This window comes from Schistocerca americana, chromosome 8, assembly GCF_021461395.2.
Source record: "Schistocerca americana isolate TAMUIC-IGC-003095 chromosome 8, iqSchAmer2.1, whole genome shotgun sequence".
In the NCBI taxonomy this organism is placed as follows: Eukaryota; Metazoa; Arthropoda; class Insecta; order Orthoptera; family Acrididae; genus Schistocerca; species Schistocerca americana.
Genome location: NC_060126.1, coordinates 340,325,563 through 340,350,221, shown reverse-complemented (window position 1 = coordinate 340,350,221; position 24,659 = coordinate 340,325,563). Strand labels below are relative to the sequence as shown.

Here is a 24,659-nt window from a genome sequence, read left to right as displayed (position 1 = left end):
TGGCTAAACACAGATACCAGTCAAACATTTGTAACGTATGAAGTAACTGAATTCAAGGACCCAAAGTGTGATAATTAATACAGAGTAAACTTCCGGCGCAACCAAAGCTCGCTTGAGACGTGCCGAGCAATTTTTTCACGCTCCTGTATTTCATTCAAATTACAAATTAAAAATAGTCGCAACGTTTTGAGTGAATATTACACACAGTCTTTCTTTTCGCTTGTAACTTATGTTACTTCCAATTTATTGCTAATGAACAGATTTTTTTAGAACTTATTGACAATTTGAACTATATGACCTCTGATCTTTAGCTCTACATCATTGGAGCAGAAATAATTTGGATCTACCAGCGTCTTTGCTTTATAAAAACTTCCCTGTTTTGTGCCTGAAATCAGCCGTATAATACTTTAATTTCGCTGTGTATGATTTTATTTACAGTGTGAATTTTTAAAATAACTCATTTTATAAAAATACCTATTGTGAAAGTGATGTGTTTATCTGAAATGTGTTTGCAAACGCAGAAAACACGAGAAAAAATTAACGTATTTCGCAATACCACCACCACCACCACCACCACCACCACCACCACCACCACCACCACAATAATAATAATAAGAAGAAACTAGCGAACAAGGAACGACAGAAAACATAAAAACGGTTTCTCAATTTAATGTTGGCTCAAAGGCATTATCTGCAGATTAACTAACAATTTAAACCGAAACAAAACTATATCCAGTCATCAACAGCCTTAGTGTTGAAACAGAGGATGTTTCAATAATCTTATCCCATTCAGATATTTAGCTACTGTTATTTTTGTTTCTCCGTAAGCAGAACGCATATTTATCCATCGTGAAAGTGAGAAATACACCAGTTTTACGCATTATCATGATTCTCACTACGTGAAACATTTTTTGTTTCTGACATTTCTGAGCTGTCCAATAGAAAAAGAAGCTTTGATAATGGCCACACAGCATTTTTTCAATTAACTTTCAACTACTTTTTTTAAAAAAATGGTTGCCTCTCAGCTGGGACACACTGAAGTACAGTCTTCTAAAATGGCCTGTGGTATCTCCATGAATAGCAATTTGGAAATTTGTGGTAAGGGCTATGGGACCAAACTGCTGAGGTCATCATCACACACACACACACACACACACACACACACACACACGCCCGAGGGAGGAATCCAACCTCTGCCGGGGGCAGCCGCGCGAACCGTGACAAGACCGCACAACTACCCCGCACAGCATAGTGTGATTAACAACTTCCTATTCCGTAGAAGTATTGTTCAACAGTGACAACGTACTATTACTACTACTACTACTACTACTACTACGGATCTCGCTCGTCACCAGCAGCTGTAATGGCGGCGAAAGCCTGAAGATGGTCTGAGGAAACGGCTGGAACATTTTCTAACAAATAAAACATGGGAAAAGGCGATCGAGATTCTCTATTTATTTTTAGCATTTTATACTGATCACTGAACTCCAATCACAGAATGCTTTCTAAAATAGTCCAATGAAGGATGCCCAAATGATTACATCAGTATGCAGTGTATCCCACCCTAGCTACTACTCAGGCTCGCATTCTGGTATGCAAGCGACAATAAAGCTGCCGAATGGCATCCCGCAGTGGACTGACTAAAGCAGTTTGCGCCTATTATTGAAATTCGGCAATGGTTGTTGCAGGCTATAGAGCAGGAGTATGTTTCCGTTTCACTGTGTCCCGTATGTGGTTGAGTGCTCTTGCTGGCCAGAATAGTAGCATTACAGCATGAACACATTATATAGCGTCCATATCTGGACGTGCATCGTCCTGTTGAAAATGAACACTTTCGGGCCATGGAAACGGCAGTAGCATTGGGGTGACAACGTGTGCAATGTTACAGACACTGGTTCCTTTACACTGCAGAAACACCAAATGTGACCGCGAGTTGGAACTGATGGCTTCCCACACTCTGATGCCTGGGATGAGACCTGTTTCTTGTCTCCGCGAGCACTCTGGAATATGTCGCTCATCAGGTCTACGCCATACAGGTGTAATGTCCATCACTCGCATACAGGCAACCTACTCTCATCACCGAAGATGACAGCGTCATTCCACCCTCTAGTCAACTCTTTCACGGCACCAGAGCAGCCATGCTCGTTGGTGTCGTGGCGTCAGTGGCTGTCTTGCCAGAGGCACACGTCAGCTTAGTCTTGATGCCAACCAACTGTTCCCAGTGGTCCTCGGCTGAACATATGCCCCCAAGATCTTCTCTGGATAAGGTTCGGACGGCCACCGCTACTCTAAAATCTAGCCGATATTTAAGTGCGTTTGTGTTACGTATGTGACCAGAACATATTCTACAGACGTGGGAATGTTCCCAAGTGCCCAACACGAGCAACAATCCGTTGATGCGTTCGTTCAGCTTCCCGTAGGCACACAATGCGGCCCCGCTGAAGTGGCTGCCGTTATTCAACACGAGTACGTACTCTTCGTTTGGGCACGGTTATAAATAAACGAAAAATGTATCTAGTCAAAAAAGCAAATAAGAATTCGCTTGACTCCTTTCTGAGAGAAAATCTCCACTCGCTCGAAATCAGCAATGTCAGTGTAACCCAGATTTGGCTTGAATTCAAAGAAACTGTATCCACAGCAATTTGGAGACTTATACCAAATACATTAGACGACAGAGATGATCTCCCTTCGTATACATACAGGTCAGACCACTGTTGCAGAAACAAGGAAAAATTCGTGTCAAATTTAAACAAACGCGACGTCTCTAGGACTGGCGATCTTTTACAGAAACTCGAAATTTAGCATGGACTTCAGTGCGAGATGCTTATAACAACTTCCTCAACGAAACTTTTCCTCGAAACCTGGCAGAAAATCCAGAGACTGTGGTCGTATGTAAAGTCTGCTAGCGGCAAGAGAGAATCCATGCTTTCTCTGCGTGATTGCGATGTAGATACTATGAACGACATTGCTGCTAAAGCAAAGTTACTAAACACAGCCGTTCAAAATTCCTTCACCAAAGACGACGTAGTGAATATTCCACAATTAGAATCAAGAACAGCTGCAAACGTAACTTAGAAGTAGATATCCTCTGAGTGGTGAAGCATCTTAAATCGGTCAACAAAAGCACGTCTTCCGGTTAAGACTGTATACCAATTAGGTTCCTTTCAGAGTATGCTGTTGAGATAGCTCCATAGTCAACAATCATATACAATCTCACTCCAGACGAAAGACGGGGAAGTTGCACAGGGCACACCAATATACAAAAAAACACAGTAGGAGTAATCCACTAAATTACAGGCCAATATCAATAACGTCGATATGCTGCAGGATTTTGGGACCTATGTTGTGTTCCAATATTGTGTATTACTTCGAAGTCAGTCTACTGACTCACAATCAACACGGATTTAGAAAGCATCGTTCTTGTGAAACACAACTAACTCTTTACTCAAACGAAGTATCGAGTGCTATTGACAAGGGATTTCAAATTGATTCTGAATTTCTGGGTATCCAGAAGGCTTGTGGCACTGTACCACCCAAGCAGCTTGTAGTGAAACTGCATGACTAATGGATATCTTTCTCAGTCATGTGACTGGATTCGTGATTTCCTGTCAGAGTGGTCACAGTTCGTAGTAAATGACAAAGTCATGGAGTAAAACGGAAGTCATTTCTGGCGTTTCCAAAGTTAGTGTTATAGGCACTTTTATGTTCCTTATCTATAGTCTATACACGATTTAGTAGACAACACGAGGAGCCGCCTTAGCTTGTTTGCAGTTGATGCTGTCTTTTATCGTGAAGTAAATTCTTCGGAAAATCACAACGAATTGCAAAACTCTTTGCAAAAGACATCTGTATGCTGCGAAAATTGGCAATTGACCGAAAAAAATTAAAGTGTGAGGTGATCCATATGAGTCTAAAACGAATCCATTAAACTTTGGTTTCACGACGAAAAAGCGAAATTTAAAGACCTTAAATTGATCTAAATAGCTAGGAATTACATTTACGAACGCTTTAAATTCGGAACAACACACAGAAATCTTTTAGGGAGGCGAACCGAAGACCGCGTTTTATTTGCGGAACACTTAGAAGATGCAACAGATCTACTATAGAGACTGCCTACAATACGGTTGTCCATCCTCTTCTGGAGTACTGCTGTGCGGTATAGGATCCTTAGAAGATACGATTAACTGTGTATATGGAGAAAGTTTAAAGATGAGCAGCACGTTTTGTATTATCCCGAAATATCGGAATGTCACGGACGTGATACAGGATTTGGGATGTGCATGGCGTTTCTCGTTGCGGCGAAATCTTCTCACGAAATTTCAATCAGCAACTTTGTTCTCTGAATGCGAAAATATTTTGTTGACGCCGGCCTACATAGAGAGAAACGACCATCATAATAAAAGAAAGTGAAGTCAGAGCTTGCACGGAAAGATATAGGTGCTCATTTGTTCCGCGCACTGTTCGTGATTGGAATCAGTATTATTGTCAACGTGGTTCGATGAACCTTTTGCCAGGCACTTAAGTGTGATTTACAGAGTATGCATGTAGATATAGATGTAGTCTAGAATGAATCTTGCAAACTGTAAACTCGGCACAGTTACTGTCTGCAGAGGAAAGACAGGGGGTGCGCAGACAACTCTAGTGAGCGGCATCTGATCGCCGATGACCGTGACAAATGAATCGCTGCTACTACAGCCCCTCTGTATCTATGTATTATATCCTGGTACCACTGAACACAGTCCTAGAGGATATTGTATTTTTTTATTTTCTGACATTACATTAAACTCTCTAGTACATACATGATGGGCTACAGGGACATTTTACTGCTGACATTGTGGGGCGGTGGGTGGAATTATTATTTACTGTTGCGTAAATGTTTGAGTGTTGAAACACTTCCCGGCCAATTATCCATATGTGGGGCGGCAGATAGGGAAGATATTGTTGTTGTATATAAATATGTTTGGTTTGTGGAATGTAAAACCCGTTCCTATTATTTAGAATGTTATTTATGCTGTCTTTCGCCGTTCTCAACACTGGCTCTTTAACTACAATATTGGCCACCGGAAAGTGATTAGCAAAACGTGAAGCCTGTAATTAGAATTCCTAGTGCCCACTTCATCTGAGAATACACTTATAGTTACAGCTTATAGCTCTGAGGAATTAGGAGATTGTCCGGGATTTATAATCAAAAACGGTCTTGTTAAAAAAAAAAAACTTTCTGTATTCTGAAAGTCACAGATGAAAACAAAAGAATCCACACAATCTAACTAACAGAGCAGTTCAGAGTCTAATGCGCTGATGCCACTATAACTGTCCAAATTAAATGTTTAAGTGAATGCTCGCCATAATTTGATGATAAGGTTCATCAAACGCCACGCTAAATAATTGGTAGAATGTCTGTCCCGCGGCGGCACGTGAAAATACGACATAAGAAAACTGAAGATCGATAATTAAAGTCAACCCAGAATTAACACTTCACTCGAAAATGATTTCATGGTTACGCGTATTCCGAGTAACTTAATACGGCATCCGAGGCTGTTTGTAGCAATGATACCGACGCGACGCGACTCCCGACACAGATGGCGTGCGTGCTATTCAGCGTCTGGAGAGAACTGGGGCCTTGCTTCCTCGCGCAGCGCTCTTATATATAAAGACGCGGTGCTGACGGCTAAGGGAACGCCTGATCAAATCGGCTCTCCCGACTAGCCGCTGGGCTAGTAATGCACCACTTTAAGTTACCGAATAAATCATAGCTTCTTTTGCTTATGGCCGATGAAGCTCTTAATTTAAATGTGCATTCAGCACGCAGGTAAGTATTGATGATAAAATTTTGACGTGGCTAAGTTAAATATTTTGGGCGAGAGAATTAATTTAATTACACTGCACGCAGTAGACGAGCTCTGAACTGGCACTTTGGAGATACGCTATCGCTATAGTTTTATAGTTATTCAAATGAAACTTCTCATATCTTCATAGTTATAGCGGATCTCCAACCTACTTAAATATAAACATCCTAGCCTTATTTCTAAGCCTACTTAATCTATCTTGCTTCCATAAGTTTTAAGACGAAAACCAGAAAATCATGAATTTCCACTAAAATTTTAATTTGTGAAACCCAAAGTACTGTTTTTATTAAATTATTATGAAAGATGAATCTAAATATAAAACTTTAACTTTCTAGCTCTTTTCCGTTGCGCCAATGATTTTTACAGAAAAACGTCCACATTTGAAAATAGCTAAAGTTATCGAACTGATATTCAACACAGATTAATTTAGTATTACTCCTGACATGCTAGAAATGTTTTAGGTTATTTGCTTGATTTTTAAAGTATTGCGCAACATTTATGACGTCAGAGCTAGTTACAGCGGACTGGCTGGCACACAATGCAAAGACTGATGTGAATTTACTACAGCGTGAGTAGGCTGCTTCCGTACAATATGACATCTAATGCACCAATATGGTCGAAAGATTGACAGGTCGAGATAGCTTGTACCTTGCTATCTGAGGTCATCAGACATCAGTTTTCCGAGTTTTCCTGTCTAGGGTTACCTTAAAGTGAAATCTGCAGCACTCTTGTTGATACGTTACAAGAACTTGAGCAGTGAATTGCACATAGTTGTCAAAATTACTAGTAGATCAAAGAACGTTCGAAAGAATGCTTAATCTCAGTAGAGATTGCCGGCCGGGGTGGCCGAGCGGTTCTGGGCGCTACAGTCTGGAGCCGCGCGACCGCTACGGTCTCAAGTTCAAATCCTGCCTCGGGCATGGATGTGTGTGGTGTCCTTAGGTTAGTTAGGTTTAAGTAGTTCTAAGTTCTAGGGGACTGATGACCACAGCAGTTAAGTCCCTTAGTGCTCCGAGCCATTTTTCAGCAGAGATTAGTACAGTACGGCCTCCGAATGTGAGGACGACAACTGAACACTTTTTATCAGCAGTAGGATTGGACAGTGATTTGTAATATGTAACGTGTTGAAGTAGTATTGTATTTCTTCTTGATTTATGGCTTCGATGAAATTTGATCAATTACATGGGAACTGGTCAAAGTTTACGTCTACAGTACATTTGTGTTGTACACCGTCCAGTCACATTTATGTGAGCACCGCCTGTCTTCAGCGTCAACTTATAATAACCAGTCACAGACGGGAGGTAGTACCCGTTGCGAGCTAGCATACCAAAGATGATTGGGCTCACTTGTGGTTCCTCATCGTCGAAATGTCTTGGCTCAAACTCGTCTAGGGGTTGAACCGCACGTGTCGCATTACACGCCCTAAGTTAGACACTTGTGACCCTTTGGTTAAATTGTCTGGTTGATGGCAAGTTTGCGAAATTGTATGAAGTTAATATGAAATGTAACAACAGTAATAGTAATATCGGGAACTAAATTACCGAGCCATTCATGGTGTAGGCCACACAGTTCCGATTTGGTTAGAATGTTTATTCAGAAAGCAAACTAATGGTGAACGTGGTCATATTTAGAATTACTGTTACACTCGAGCGCATATCCATTTGACACAGTTCGATCATTCACAATCTCACCGCGAAATACAAGTTCGATACTCCACCTCGTTAACTATGCGAAAAGTTGGAGTGCACACCAGGCGAGCGGCTGTTCACTGATCAGAGACTAAATGCCGTGGTATCACACAACGCGAAATTTTCTAAGTCGTTTTCACTTCCTAGCTACCTAAAATCCGACCGTCCGCTTTTGTATCTCCACCCGTACTGTACCTTTTGCTGTTTCCAGCCGAAACGTAACCTAACCTAGTCTCCACCAGCTCTCTGTCCGTCCCCGGCCGCGTTTCCCGCGTGCTGAACATCGCCGCTCAACTGACTGGGGCAGTTCCCTTTCCTAAAGCCGTTCATCTGTTTGGCTACAGTTTATTCTACGTTATTTTACATTTTAACGTATTTAAATAATCTAAGCTTGACCACTTTCACGTTCTACATAAAGTAACAATAATATACATTGTATAATAAAAATAACTTCTTTTACATAAAACCAATACAATATCCTTCTTAACTTTGAATATCACCGCCAGTAGCCTTGCACCAATGTGCTTTCAGCTAAGTAAGTAAAGAACAAAAGTACCTATTAGGCACTAAACTTTACAGCAAATATTCTATTACCTAATGATTCAATAAGGTGTCATGCTGTCTTCCTCCAATGTGTTGTGTGGAGGAAATGATGATCTGATGCTTAACTGAAAATACTGATAATTTAAATTTACTATCTCTTTTAAACAAACAAACTTACAGAGTTGATATTCACAACGTTTGTCATTTTAATGATGCGCTTCTACGAGAGTCGCTGCAAAAGAAATGCACACTATTTTTGTAAAAATACGGTTTTCATTATGCACGTGAGAAAGTTTTACAGCGTATAGATACATCCTTCCCGCTCGTTTTCAAAGTTAGTTAAACCTGTTCCCGTGAGTGGCGCCGTCACAGCATGTCTTGAAGATGGCTGCTACACTTGACGTTCGTCAGAAGCAACGTGCTGTCATAGAATTCCTGTGCTGTGAAAACGAGACAGTGTGAAACATCCACAAGAGGTTGACAAAGGTGTATGGAGATGCTGCTGTCGGCCGTAGTACAGGTAGTCGGAGAGCAAGCAGGTTACGTGATGAAATTGGGCACGGCATTTTTGAGAATTGTCCTCGCAGTGGCAGGCCTCGTACTGCTCACACTCCGACAATGTGCAGGGAGTTAACGAATTGTCACGCTACGTTGGGATAGGGGAAGGAAGTGTTTGAAGATCATGACTCCCTTGTGCACGCTGCCCAACAGTGGCTCCAACAGGTTGGTCCAGAATGTTAACGTGCGGGTATACAGGCGCTCGTTCTAAGATGGCGTAAGGCAGTTGAGAGGGATGGAAATTACGTGGATTTTTCCTAAAGGATGTATATACATGCTGTAAAACTTTCAAACATGGAGAATAAAAGATTTAAAAAAAACTGTGTGCATTTCTTTCGGAGTGATCCTCATATATGAAATGTCGATCGTTAAGATCGACCAAGGCGTTCATATTTTAGCATTCAGGTTTTCGTTACGACACTTGTTAATTTCACTTCAACAGCAAATCCTGAACTATTACAGATATGATCAATATTCCAGTTTTATTGGGATATCCATGAAATTTTATGGAGGATGGCAGATTAAAATTACTGTGGCTTGATCCCTTGCATTACTACAGAATTATATAGTTTTCATAAATTTTTCCCTTTATGGCCGATCTTCGGTCCGCCATATTTAACACTGCTACGTCTCCTTGGCCACAAACGGCTTCTACTGGGTTTCCCTATGACGTAGGTTCACGTCTGTCTCACTTGCACACTGCAGCGCTTAGGTCTCAGTAGACGCCTGTGAGTTTCCCCATCTCATGGGGAATCTGTGCCCTTTGTGGGACACGGTCTCAACAACAGGGTTCGTTTCACAATTCCTGAAGGCTGACTCTTTCGGACACACATTTAAATGAGAGCGAAGTGCTCGCTAACTCGCACCCTAGCAGTGGAGGGTACATAAAGCGTGTCGGGTGGGACGCGGAAAACAGTGTTGTCGTTGTCGTTAAGCGGAATTGGATCTATGTGCGTGTCGTCCCGAAGGGCGTGATCGTTAGCTTCCAGGGTAAGGGTGGATGGATTTGCCAAATGGCTAATTTTCTAAACTGTTCAACTGTCGTTACGCTTAAAGTATAACCGATGTATCAAAATGGCGCCATCCAAAACTGGAGCGAGGCATTTGTGTTGTACCACATGACAAGGGTGGACGACAGCTGCAGAGAAGTGGATGGGGGAGCAGACGAGTGATGACTGAGCAGCTGCCTGCCTTGAACGAAGGGGCTAGCAACGGTGTCTCCTGCTTCCGAGGCTCACCATCAGGCGCCTGGTCCATGCACCCATGCTGTCTGCTGCTCATCAGTGTACGCCAGTACCACAACAGGCCGTGCACTGAGAGTCAGGTGGCCGTTGGCGTGCGCATCGTAAATGTCTGAAAGTAAGAATCGTCGGAAGGGTATAGGATGGAGAAGGGAGCATTATGGTCCGTGTAATGTTTTTGTGGCATTTCCTGGATGACCTCGTCAAGCTGGAAGGCACAACGGACTTTGAGACCACGTCCAACCATACATGCAGTTTGTTTTTGCTCGGCATGATGTATCTACCGGCAGGATAATATTGTCGGTCACCGAGCTCGCATGGTACCTGAGTGGTTTACCTTGCTCCATTGGCCACCAAATTCCCCGGAATTAAATCCAATCTATTAACTGTGGGACCACATCGATCGGGCTATTCGCACCATGGATCCTCAGCATGCCTATCGATGCTTTCCGAAACCTCAGCTACCCTTTTCCTGCACGCTTGGCAACATTCCACTCTGCAGAAGGTGGTTATTCACGCTTTTGACAGATGATCACATTAATTTAACTGTACAGCGTATTATAGTATATCTATTAATTATGACTCACCCTGTATACATGGTCTGCCTCCTAAGTGACCTCTTGCGTCGCTTAGGCCATAAACAGGTCCTTTTCATTTTCCACAATACGTGTTGTTGTCCAGTACCCAGCGAAATTATGGAAGTTCGATGGATAAGAGAATTGGGTTTATTTTTGTTATACGGACATTAGCAAATATCGACAAATCTTTGCCATTTACGGGCGGATATGATATCATCCGCCTTGTAATATCTCTTTATATTCGATGAATTATTCTGATACAATTCTACCCTTGAATGACGTTTACTAATTTTCTATCTTCATACTCGCAGAATCCATGCGCAAAGTAGTTTCATACAATAGCTATGCCATGAGCGGATAATTATTCTTTGTAGTACACTCTCTGGTGGTTGTTAGTTTTTTTTTTTTTTTTTTTTTGTGGTTTTCGGGCGCACAACTTCAATGGTCATTAGCGCCCTGACTACTCTAAGAATGCACCGCGAGGCACAAGTTGACAACAACAACTAAAAGGGAAAACACAATAAAAGACAGACTGACAGGCATAGGATTAAAAAACATCATCAAATGTCCTTAGCGAGGTGTGTCAAATTGATAAAACAAAGAACACGAGCAGCTGCTCGTGGGTCATCCGCTAAAATGGCATCGAAAGTATTAGGCAGGTTAAGATCGAGGCGCAGTGTGTTAAGATCAGGACAGGACATTAAAATGTGTCTAACCGTCAGCAAGTGCCCACATGGGCAGAACGGCGCCGGCGCAGCCGTCAGCAGATGGCGATGGCTGAACCGGCAGTGTCCAATTCTTAACCTTGCTAAAACGACCTCCTCCCGCCGAGAAGGGCGTGAGGAGGACGTCCAAGCCACGGGAAGAGGTTTTAAGGCCCGAAGCTTGTTGTCGGTAAGTGCAGCCCAATCGGCATGCCACAGCGACACAACGCGCCGACAAATGACCCTGCTAAAATCGGACGAAGGGACACAACAAGAAGCTGTCCGAGGCTGGAGGACCGCAGCCTTGGCCGCGGCATCTGCAGCTTCGTTCCCAGGGATACCGACATGGCCAGGAACCCACATAAAGCTAACCGGCGTACCGACGTCCACCAGCTGCTGAAGAGAGTGTTGGATCCGGTGTACGAAAGGGTGAACCGGGTACGGATCACTGAGGCTCTGGATGGCGCTCAGGGAATCTGAGCAGATGACATAAGCAGAATGTCGGTGGCGGCAGATGTAAAGAACAGCCTGGTAGAGGGCAAAGAGCTCAGCTGTGAAGACCGAACAATGGCCATGGAGCCGGTATTGGAAACTTTGTGCCTCGACAATAAAGGAACACCCGACCCCGTCATTGGTCTTAGAGCCATCTGTATAAATGAAAGTCATGTTGTTGAACTTCGAACGAAGTTCCAAAAAACGGGAGTGGTAGACCGAACCGGGGGTGACCTCTTTTGGGAGCGAGCTGAGGTCGAGGTGAACGCGGACCTGAGCCTGGAGCCAAGGTGGCGTGCGGCTCTCGCCCACTCGAAAGGTTGCAGGGAGTGAAAAATGAAGGTGTTGAAGGAGGCGACGAAAGCGAACTCCAGGGGGTAGCAAGGCAGAGACATACAACCCGTATTGAAGGTCAAGAGAGTCGTCAAAAAAGGAACGATAAGACGGATGGTCGGGCATTGACAGTAGCCGACAGGCATACTGACAAAGCAGTATATCGCGCCGGTAGGTGAGTGGCAATTCGCCAGCGTCAGCATGAAGACACTCTACGGGACTGGTATAAAATGCTCCGATCGCAAGTCGTAAACCCCGATGTTGTATGGAGTTGAGGCGGCGTAAGATGGATGGCCGTGCAGAGGAGTATACGAAGCTCCCATAATCCAGCTTGGAGCGGACGATCGACCGATATAGACGAAGTAGGACGGTTCGATCCGCTCCCCACGACATACCACTGAGAACACGGAGGACATTTAAAGAACGGGTACAACGGGCGGCCAAATATGACACATGTGGAGACCAGCTAAGTTTCCTGTCAAAGGTAAGGCCTAAAAATTTGATTGTCTCCACGAGTGGGAGAGCAACGGGACCGAGTCGTAAGGACGGTGGGAGAAACTCTTTGTAGCGCCAGAAGTTAATACAGACCGTCTTCTCGGCAGAAAAACGGAAGCCATTGGCGACACGCCAGGAGTAAAGACGGTCAAGAGAACGCTGAAGACAGCGCTCCAGGACACGTGCACACTGCGCGCTGCAATAGATGGTAAAATCGTCCACGAAAAGGGAGCCTGATACATCAGCTGGGAGGCAATCCATTATTGGATTGATCGCGATGGCGAAGAGAGCGACGCTCAAAACTGAGCCCTGTGGCACCCCATTCTCCTGGCGAAAGGTGTCGGACAGGACAGAACCCACACGTACCCGAAACTGTCGATCCATTAAAAAGGAATGAATAAAAAGAGGGAGGCGACCGCGAAAGCCCCATGTATGCATGGTGCGGAGAATGCCCGCCCTCCAACAGGTGTCGTAAGCCTTCTCCAAATCAAAGAACACAGCCGCGGTCGGGCGCTTCCGCAAGAAGTTATTCATAATGAAGGTCGACAAGGTAACCAGATGGTCAACAGCAGAGCGGCGCCTTCGAAATCCACATTGTACATTGGTAAGTAGGCGTCGAGACTCGAGCAGCCAAACCAATCGAGAGTTAACCATTCGCTCCATCACTTTACAGACACAGCTGGTAAGCGAGATAGGTCGATAACTGGAAGGCAAGTGCTTGTCCTTCCCCGGCTTAGGAATCGGGACAACAATAGACTCGCGCCAGCATGCGGGAACATGTCCCTCAATCCAGATGCGATTGTATGTACGAAGAAGAAAACCTTTACCCGCAGGAGAAAGGTTCTTCAGCATCTGAATATGAATAGAATCAGGCCCTGGAGCGGAGGACCGTGATCGGCCAAGTGCGGTTTCGAGTTCCCGCATGGTGAATGGGGCATTATAACTTTCACAATTCGAGGAGCGGAAGTCAGGTGGCCTAGCCTCCTCTGCCTGTTTGCGGGGGAGGAAGGCAGGGTGGTAATGAGCGGAGCTCGAAACCTCGGCGAAAAAGCGGCCGAAGGCATTGGAGACAGCCTCAGGGGCCACAAGGACTTCATTCGCGACCTTCAAGCCAGAAACTGGGGAGTGGACCTTAGTGCCAGATAGCCGGCGCAGGCTACCCCAGACAACAGAAGAAGGGGTAGAACTGTTGAAGGTGCTTGTGAAAGCAGCCCAGCTGGCTTTCTTGCTTTCTTTAATAATACGACGACACTGAGCACGTAATCGTTTATAATTAATACAATTCGCCACTGTAGGGTGGCGCTTAAAGGTGCGTAAAGCACGTCGACGAGCACGTAAAGCATCTCTACATGCTGCGGTCCACCAGGGGACCGGTACGCGACGTGGAGAAGAAGTAGGGTGAGGGATGGAATATTCAGCAGCAGCGAGAATGACTTCCGTGAGGTGTGCGACCTGACGATCGCAGCTTGTGAAGGTTTGATCCTGAAAGGTAGCCCTGGAAGAGAAGAGCTCCCAGTCTGCCTTGGAGATGGTCCAACGAGAGGAGCACGGAGAGGGAGTATGCTGCAGGAGATGGATAACACACGGGAAATGGTCGCTCGAATATGTATCAGAAAGTGCATACCACTCAAACCGGCGTGCAAGTTGGGGAGTACAGATAGAGAGGTCTAAATGGGAATAGGTGTGAGATGTGTCCGAAAGAAAAGTAGGGGCGCCAGTATTGAGGCAGACAAGATCGAGCTGGTTGAAAAGGTCTGCTAACAAGGAGCCCCTCGGGCAGGATGCTGGAGAGCCCCAAAGGGGATGGTGGGCATTGAAGTCTCCAGTTAACAAAAATGGTGCAGGTAGCTGAGCAATAAGTTGCATCACGTCTGCCCTGGTAACGGCAGATGACGATGGAGTGTAAACGGTACAAAAGGAAAACGTAAAAGTGGGGAGAGTAATGCGGATGGCAACTGCCTGCAGGCCGGTGTGCAACGTGATGGGATCGTAGTAAATATCATCCCGGACCAGCAACATAACCCCTCCATGAGCTGGGATACCTACCACAGGGGGTAGGTCAAAACGCACAGAGGTGTAGTGTGCCAAGGCAATTTGATCGCATGGGCGTAGCTTCGTTTCCTGGAGGGCTACGACAAGCGGACGGTGCAAGCGGAGCAGCAACTTCAAGTCCTCTCGGTTGGAGCGAATGCTGCGAATATTCCAGTGAATAAGTGCCATCGTAAGAAAAGAAAGATGAGAGAAGTGGTCACCTCGAAGGCCGCTTAGGGCCTGGCTTCGAGCGAGCACTGCCGCCGCTATCAGTAGGCGGACAGTCATCGTCCATTGGGTCTATAGGGTCATCGGCCATCTCGGGAGGATGGCCGGGAGGGGGAGCTTCCTCCGCCAGTGAACGGCCAGATGTACGGCGACCAGCGGTGCGGCCAGGCGAAACGGATGACGGCCTGGGGCGGCAGCCGCTGGGTGGCGCAGGAGAAGAAATGCGCCGTGGCGGGGAAGGAGAACTGTGCTTCCTATGCGCCTTTTTGGAAGGACGTGTAGTGGAAGTACCGGTCGAAGGCTGTGAGGTCGAGGTACGGAGGAAGTCTGCACGGGATGGTTCCTTCTTGAAGGCCCGTGCATCTGACTTCGGTGTCTTCGTTTTAGCAGAAGCTGAAGGAGGTGCTCGTGTCTGTGGGGTGATGGGAGGAAGAGGAGACGTCGACCGCGCGATCTTAGCACTGGCCGAACGGACGACCGTGGTGCTGAAGGTCAGATCGCATGTCTGGGTTGCTACCTCCCGGGTAGTCCGAGGGGAGGCGAGGACAGTACTGTATTTCCCCGCTGGGAGCAGCGTGGGCTTCCTACTAGCCAATAGCTTGCGAGCAGCCGAGGTGGACACTTTCTCTTTGACCCGAATTTCCTGGATACAGCGTTCTTCCTTATAGACAGGACAGTCGCGGGAGGATGCTGCATGGTCACCCTGACAGTTCACACAACGAGGAGACGGAGGTGGACAGTCACCCTCATGGGCATCCCTGCCACAGGTGACACATTTAGCCGCATTGGAACAAGACTGTCGAGTGTGATTGAAACGCTGACACTGGTAGCAGCGCGTAGGTGTCGGGATATAGGGGCGAACAGAAATAACCTCGTAGCCCGCCTTGATGCGCGATGGCAGCTTAACACTATCTAAGGTCAAGAAAATTGTCCAGGTCGGCACAAGGTCATTGTTGACCTTTTTCATGACCCTATGGACAGCCGTCACGCCCTGCTCAGCGAGGAATGATTGAAGCTCCTCGTCAGTCAATCCGTCGAGGGAGTCAGTATAGACCACACCACGAGACGAATTCAAAGTTCGGTGGGCCTCCACCCGGACAGGGAACGTGTACAGGAGGGTGGCCCGAAGCAGTTTTTGTGCCTGAAAGGCATTCTCAGTTTCCAGTAATAAGGTGCCGTTACGCAACCTGGTACAGGATTTGACAGATCCGGCTATGGCATCTACGCCCTTCTGAATAACGAAAGGGTTGACAGAGGAAAAATCCTTTCCGTCCTCAGTTCGAGAAACTACGAGGAACTGTGGGGCAGGCGGTAGTACTTTTGTCACTGTTGGCTGGTCACGTTTCCGTTTTTGGGTCGAAGTCGAAAGAGATGGAGTAGAATCCATTGCGGAGGAATCCCCCATGATTGCCAGCGTCTCCGATGGCGCGCTCCTTCCTTGTGGGGACCCTCTCAGAGGGCACTCCCGCCTTAGGTGAATGTTTACACCTCAGGTCACACCTCCCGAGAAACAGACGGAGGGACCAATCGGCATGGTCAGAAGGTATCAGCTCAGGCAATCACCCCTCCCCGGGCCTGGCCTTTACCAGGGGGTACGCGCGTGCCTTACATGTCTACCCAGGGCGGGGACTTACGCGTTACCCCGTCACCGGCTACGCGTGCGAACGCGTGGGTCGGCCTTCAGACACGCACAGGGAGGAAGGAAGAAGAGGAAAAAGAAGAGAGAGAGGGAGAAAGAGGACAGACTGTCTCAAACGCCGAGGCGGAGACCAGAGAAGGCAAGGAGAAGAAGGCAATGAGAAAGCAAGGGGAAGAAGGCAATAAGAAGGCAAGGAGAAGAAGGCAATGAGAAGGCAAGGAGAAAAAGGCAATGAGAAGGCAAGGAGAAGGCAAGGGAAAGAGTAAGGAAGACAGTGAGGTGGAGAAGAGCAAAGAAAGGAACCAACAAAAGGAAGGAAGAAACGAGAAGTGAAAAAACCAAAAGGACCACGATGATAGGTCGTGGAACCGTCCGTCTCCGGACGCAGGCGCGAACTACCCCCGTGAGGGGGATGGACTCCTTTTAGTCGCCTCTTACGACAGGCAGGAATACCGCGGGCCTATTCTAATCCCCGGACCCGCAGGGGGGTGGTGGTTGTTAGGAAAGAGCTTCCGAGATTGTCTTCGTGCCGATTAGCCTGAGCTTTGTTTGAAGAATTGTGATCTGAATATTGAGATTTATAACAAAAGGTAACTGATACGAAATTGTACGATTAAAAGGGAAATATACGTATTGCTCCTTCATACAAAATGAGTGTATTTGACATTTGAGAATTAATTATATTCATCGATATATTGCGTAGTTGTTAATCAGAAGGGAACTTCCGAAAGACTGGATACGAACCCGCATTTAATAATCCCAGAGCTCCATTACTTCTTCGGAAGGTTAAACTTCATCAAAGCCAAATATCCGCTTGATCTGAGGTTTCCCGACTGATTATACAACGCTCCCAAAATTACGAGGCATTTTATTTGTACAGATTAGCAGACTGCCGCAAAGCACAAGCCTACAGAGAAGAAGAATCATCGCCTGATTTCATTGTAACAAGTAAAATTTCAGAATCATTTTGAGTGACTGAGTTATGATTGTGTTTCTTATTATGAATGATTGGTTGCTCGAACGAATTGAGAACTACGTAACTACATAATTACATATATAGGAGGAAAAATTACAGCCTGTTTTCGATGATTGCAGATTCAAAAGGGGAAAAAACCCCTTTCAGCCTACTGCTGCATGTTTCTACCACGAAATTATCAGGGCGGAAAAATTTCAGTAGTCGAATTCACTGCAGCGGCTTCTATCCATTCAAATCCTCAAACAATGTTGCCAGCTAAAAGCTATGTGCGATCTTAACGTTTATGTACTGATCCCAAGTACCTTTTCTTCACGTTAGCTGAAGAACGTTCAGTTTGTGTTTCGTCTGCCATGGAGATGCAAGCAAGTCCTATAAAATTAAAGGGACTTCATTGTGACAGAAACTGTACCAACGTTCTCCAGGCAGACTTTTCCCTTGTACTGTACTGAACTGGCGACCTAGAAACAATAGAGAGGCTTCATCCCTGCGTTAGTCCTCAGTGGTTCACAATCCCACAATAGGCCACAGCAGTCCACCTACCCCCTTCCGCTCCACAACGAATCCAGGGTTATTGTGCTGTTCGGCCACCAGTGGACACCAGACTCCCCCTCCCCCCACCACTCTAGAAACGTCTCATACCAGGCGCGTGTAAGCCCAGATGTTTGCGTGGAACAGTGATGATGGTGTACGCGTATGTGGAAACAGTGCTTTCGCAGCAATCGCCGACACAGTGTAACTGAGGCGGAATAAGAAGAACCAGCCCGCATTCGCCCAAGTAGATGGAAAATCGCCTTAAAAACCATCCAGGCTGGCCGGCACACCGGACCTAGACACTAATTCGCCAGGCGGATTCCTGCCTGGGGCCGGCAGGCCTTCCCGCTCGGCAAGGCACACTTTTCACTTCCTAACCGTTAGATCTAAACCGTGTTTGGCTTATCCAAAATGTATTTCAAACCACGTATATAGTGAAATATGAGTATGTGTTCCGTTATCTGCCATTAAAACTGTGTTACGTGTCATTGAACATGACTATGGCTGTTTGTTAGTTTTGGAGATAATGGCATTGCATCCTCACCGTTCTTGCAGTAGGAGCTGTCCATCAAGGCATAGGGAAGACAACCGTCCTTTTCTGAGCAGAAGCAGTCTTCCTCGCCTTTCGCCAGACGCTTTGGGGCCTGTGGCACGAAGCGCAGGCCGGGAATACCGTTCATTACCTGTGGAAATCAAGTACCATGGTCAAACTCCAGTACATTTTCATAGATTCAACTGGAAACAATGGTATTGGTCAAGTATCTTGTGAAGTATTTCAAAAAGATTGCAGATGCAATTTAACTGTTTCAAAGCCAGATACTACATGTCGCTTCACTAAAGTGACAGTAGGGCATCTACTGCGAAAAGGACTTTTGCCGGATTTATTGTTAAGTTATACTAGTTTAGTGATACTTCAGTTCTGAATAGCAAAAAATTTAAATAAAAAATGTACTGCTTGTTTCGTAACAGATTTGACTGGACACCAGAAATGTCCTATGTCGAAGTCTTTTCTGCAATACTACAACCTTCCTTGGATTGGGAACTATAATCATTTGAGTACTTACATTTAAGATTAAACTGCTTCCGCGTTTCCAGGAAAGGCGAATAAGCTAGATTTCGAGTAAGAGATCTAGATGTGTATTGTGTCTTCCTTCGAAACCTGTTCAGAATTATCTGTCATTCACCTTGCTGCATTAACTTCCGATGGTTATGCGCAATACCTAATTCATTGCTTCCGATATTTCAAGGTTTAAATGAAATTATTTGTGGAACGGTTACGTGCAGTACTATCAGCGCAACAGAAATCGCTTTGAGTAAGTTTTAAGTCAGTAAGGGCATTAAGAAGCCTCTTTCGAAAAGTGTGTACACAAAGTAGTTAAGAACTCTTGATTACGTTTAATATGGACTAAATTTCTACGTACCGTTAACAGGTTATTCAAAAGTAGCGGTAAATAAGGCTAGAGTATTGTAACTCCTGCCAATCTTTACCGTGAAGCTGCTTAGAAAAAAGTTAAATAAATAAATAAAAAATAAGAAATGCATAGTGAATATTGCTGTTTCAGCACCATTGACCAATGTTTACGTGGCAATCCGGTGTGCCATCTGTTTCTAATCACTATTTTCAACAGACGTCGGTTATTCCGTGATAATTTTTAATTGTAAATATTGACAAATAGCAATCCAGTTTCGTTAGTTATCTAGATACGATGAAGCAAGTACACAGCGTTGATCCATTTGAAAACGATAGTTATTTATTTCTGTTGACAAAGTTTGAAGTTATGCGCACTTTCGAGAGTATTAACCCTTTCCAGCCCATATTTTACTTCGCGTGAGAGAAAACATGTTAACAGTATTTTTGACTGAAGTCGTCCTAGGAACACGTTAAACAATTTCAAATTTTTGAGTTAGTGCGTTTTTTTCCTGTCGGGTCCGGTCCATGCGGATCCAATACTCATTATTCTGTTGTTGCCGCTGCCATCTAGTGACCTAATCAACACACTAGAATGCACTAGTGCCATGTGGAAACAATGGGCTTTCGTAGATACTGCAGAAATAGCTAAAAACTGTAATGGGTCCAAGTAGACCATCGGGCTGGAAAGGGTAGGGCAAAACTTGGGTAACTGAGTTTGTAGCTTCCTTCATCATAAGACGAGTCAAGCGCAGGCGGATGTGGCTCGCTATCGACTGTAAACTGAATTATTTTGCACAGCGGCTATTCCCCAAAACGTCCTCCATTCCGGAATGTTACTATTTCCAACGAGTTCTACGTACATCGAACGCGAGATCACACATTACCTCTACTGAAACGTCTGTACCGCGGTGCCCGTTTCGAAGCGACAGGTTCGTCTTCAGACGACCGTTCATGTTTGTTGTATTTCTTGTTTTTGCTTACACAATTTTTGGAGAAAAAAAAGCAGCCCACAACCATTATCAACAGCAACACGAACCTGTCTACGCAAAACCGGTAACGGTGCTACGTGTTTAAATAAGTAGCATTACTAATAGTGAATGTTTACTGTTTTTTTCTTTGCTCATCATCTCTTCTTAGTTCATTATTTAGCCTGATATACTTTTTCTTCTATGCGTAATTATTGCCTTTGAATTTTCTTCTTTCTTCCATTTTATAAAGAAATTTGTGTGTGAGCCAGGGGGCTTCGTCTCCCGGTTTCCGTCCACATATCCAATTATCTCCCTCTTCATTGTGAATACCTGTGAGTTCATTAAAACATGAACTGAAGGTAGTTGGTCGATTCCTTTCTAACGAAATACACGTATTCCACCACTACTTTCTTAAGAGAATCTTAAATGGATTTACTGGGGAACTACATGTGGTAAAGTAGTATCACTTGTCAGGCGCCCTGCTTTGCGGTTAATTGTATGTTAGCTTACGCCTTTAACAACTTCAGAGGTCACACGCTCAGCTAAATTCTGGTCTTGTTTGGAACACTGTAAGCACTATTGCGTCGAAAATATCTGTTTACACAGAGAAAATCTTCAATGCATCCACTACGAATCCTGCCATATTTAAGGACCACATCGTTGTTGTCAGGAAAAATTCTGTGGAGTGTGATCTCATCGTGATGTTATACACAGCGCCAAGAACTACATATAGAAGTTATCAGAGTTGTAGACTAGATAAACACATTGTGCAACACAAATGCCACAAGTGCACTGTTTCCTTGCTTGGAGCCCTTTAACGGATATACGAACTTCCCCTACGCCAACGTTTACGGTTCAACAGCCGCAATAGCCATGTCTGGAAGTTGGTAAATCTTAAGGCATCTCGTGGGTTTTAGTATCGATAGAGACCATCGTAAACTTATGGGTTGATATTCGCGACCATATGATTGCACCCCATCATCTGCCTAACGTTCGATGGAGAAAATCACTATCTTTCTCTTTGCAGTAATGCAGGGAACTTCTCAAAATGTCCTGCTAGCACTTAGGCACTCTTTATGGTTCCAGAATGACGACGGTGGCCCACCACACTATGGAGCTGACGTCAGAAAACATTTGAACAATGTTTCCGCAGTTGTTAAAGGGGAGGTGTGGGACATAAACGTGGCAACCCTGTTTCTTTTTGTGGAGCCAGAAAAAGCGCTGATGAATCCAACACCGATACACTCGGCAGAGCAGTTGGTTTGAACGTTTGGCTGAAGTTGCAGACACTATGCACGGAACATCTGGTTGTTCTGGGCGTGTTGGTCATTAGCATGCAGTTGCCTGTAGTACATTAATATAAATGGACAATGTGTACACCAACATCTCTAAACAACATTTACCTCGAGGGTGCCTGAACACCGTCGCTGGACCTCATTAGCATCAGCACCTTCACTGAAACGGTTCATCTGTGAAATTTTTGGCACGAGACATGTTTGTCGTCTCTAAAAAATTTATATATATAGCGTTTTAGCACTGCAAAGGTAAATTTCACTTAGCTTTCACCAAGTTGGCGCATCAACCATTATACCACTATCGTGTTCACACCACCTCGTCCTTACCCCTAGTGTTAATTGCCAAGTATGTTACTATCGATCTTTGATTAAACGGAACGAGTTGGCAGGTGTGGGATTACCACGAATACAAGAAGTCGGACCTCGCCGCCAAACTAAAACTGTCCAATCAAATTCATCTCAGTGAAGTTCTTGATGAATCGGCAAAATGGCCGACGGGACAAAGTGAAATAATAATGATGTGTTTTACTATAAAATAACGTTTACTCCTGCCAGTTGCCTTGTTCTTTTATTTGCTACACTATTCGTTTCGGGATATTATTCCCGTTTACAAGTGTGTTATTCATTTGTTCTGTCAGTTATGCGATGTTTTCGGTGTGTGTGTGTGTGTGTGTGTGTGTGTGTGTGTGTGTGTGTGTGTGTGTGTAGACAGCAGAGGATAAAGTAGGTAAAAAGACGAGGGCTAGTAGAAATCCTTGGGTAGCAGAAGATGTATTGAATTTAACTGATGAAAGGAAAAAATATAAAAACGCAGTAAATGAAGCAGGCAAGAAGGAACACAAACGTCTCAAGAATGAGATCGACAGGAAGTGTAAAATGGCTTAGGAGGGATGGCTAGAGGACAAATGTAAGGATGTAGAGGCTTATCTCACTAGGGGTAAGATAGATACTGCCGACAGGAAAATTAAAGAGACCTTTGGAGAAAAGAGAACCACTTGCATGAATATCAAGAGCTCAGATGGAAACCCAGTTCTAAGCAAAGAAGGGAAAGCAGAAAGGTGGAAGGAGTATATAGAGGGTCTACACAAGGGCGATGTTCTTGAGGACAGTATTATGGAAATGGAGGAGGAGGTAGATGAAGATGAAATGGGAGATATGATACTGCGTGAAGAGTTTGACAAAGCACTGAAAGACCTGAGTCGAAACAAGGCCCCCGGAGTAGACAACATTCCATTGGAACTACTGACGGCCTTGGGAGAGCCAGTCCTGACAAAACTCTACCATCTGGTGAGCAAGATGTATGAGACAGGCGAAATACCCTCAGACTTCAAGAAGAATATAATAATTCCAATCCCAAAGAAAGCAGGTGTTGACAGATGTGAAAATTACCGAACTATCAGTTTAATAAGTCACAGCTGCAAAATACTGACGCGAATTCTTTACAGACGAATGGAAAAACTGGTAGAAGTCGACCTCGGCGAAGATCAGTTTGGATTCCGGGGAAATGTTGGAACACGTGAGGCTTTTGACAATGTTGAATGGAATACTCTGTTTCAAATTCTGAAGGTGGCAGAGGTAAAATACAGGGAGCGAAAGGCTATTTACAATTTGTACAGAAACCAGATGGCAGTTATAAGAGTCGAGGGGCATGAAAGGTAAGCAGCGGTTGGGAAGGGAGTGAGACAGGGTTGTAACCTCTCCCTGATGCTATTCAATCTGTATATTGAGCAAGCAGTAAAGGAAACAAAAGAAAAATTCGGAGTAGGTATTAGAGTCCATGGAGAAGAAATAAAAATGTTGAGGTTCGCCGATGACATTGTAATTCTGTCAGAGACAGCAAAGGACTTTGAAGAGCTGTTGAACGGAATGGACAGTGTCTTGAGAGGAGGATATAAGATGAACATCAACAAAAGCAAAACGAGGATAATGGAATGTAGTCGAATTAAGTCGGGTGATGCTGAAGGAATTAGATTAGGAAATGACACACTTAAAGTAGTGAAGGAGTTTTGCTTTTTGGGGAGCAAAATAACTGATGATAGTCGAAGTAGAGAGGATATAAATGTTGACTGGCAATGGCAAGAAAAGCGTTTCTGAAGAAAAATTTGTTAACATCGGGTATAGTTTTAAGTGTGAGGAAGTCATTTCTGAAAGTATTTATATGGAGTGTAGCAATATATGGAACTGAAACATGGACGATAAATAGTTTGGACAAGAAGAGAATAGGAGCGTTCGAAATGTGGTGCTACAGAAGATTGCTGAAAATTAGAAGGGTAGATCACATAACTAATGAGGAGGTACAGAATAGAATTGGGGAGAAGAGGAGTTTGTGGCACAACTTGACAAGAAGAAGGGACCGGTTGATGGGACATGTTCTGAGGCATCAATGGATCACAAATTTAGCATTGGACGGCAGCGTGGAGGGTAAAAATCGTAGAGGGAGACCAAGAGATGAATACACTAAGCCGATTCAGAAGGTTGTAGGTTGCAGTAAGTACTGGGAGATGAAAAAGCTTGCACAGGATAGAGTAGCATGGAGAGCTGCATCAAACCAGTCTCAGGACTGAAAACAACAACAACAACAACAACGACAACAACGTGTGTGTGTGTCTCTGTGTGTGTGTGTGTGTGTGTGTGTGTGTGTGTGTGTGTGTGTGTGTGTGTGTGTGTGTGTGTGTGTTTGTGTTACATTAATTTGTTATTTTTATTTCTAATATATGAAAGACGTTCATTTTGTAATTTATGATTGACCTTTATACATAGTTAATGGCGAATTTGGAAATAAATTTTACTTCCGGTTTACTTGTCACCCACTTACGCGGAAATATATGCTCATTAAACATCACTTACTCAATCTGCAATGCACAACGTACGCTGAAAACAGCCAATGTACAGTAATCAATTTTCACAAAGATATTTTGCACGTAGTCAATAGAGAACGATATAGATCGTCCACCGAGTATGTACAGTATTCTTGGGGCAGAGGGTAATTTCTAGGTAATGATTTGTTTTCAAATTTTTTCTGATATGGATGTTTCTCCAGTTCTTTCGACAGATCCATTTTGTGACATTTGTTGGTCTGTGGAGTCGTTTGACAATCCGCTT

The 24,659-nt window shown here is 44.6% G+C and overlaps 1 protein-coding gene across 2 annotated transcripts in view; it reads right to left on the bottom strand.

Annotated features, from left to right (window-relative positions):
- LOC124544850 (lysosome membrane protein 2-like) overlaps nt 1-24,659 on the bottom strand; it is a 394,896-nt gene that overhangs the window by 20,111 nt on the left and 350,126 nt on the right. For both annotated transcript variants that reach the window (XM_047123563.1, XM_047123562.1), the window contains exon 8: nt 18,428-18,566. In XM_047123563.1, coding sequence (XP_046979519.1) covers nt 18,428-18,566 — 139 coding nt within the window. The remainder of the gene's footprint in view (nt 1-18,427; nt 18,567-24,659) is intronic.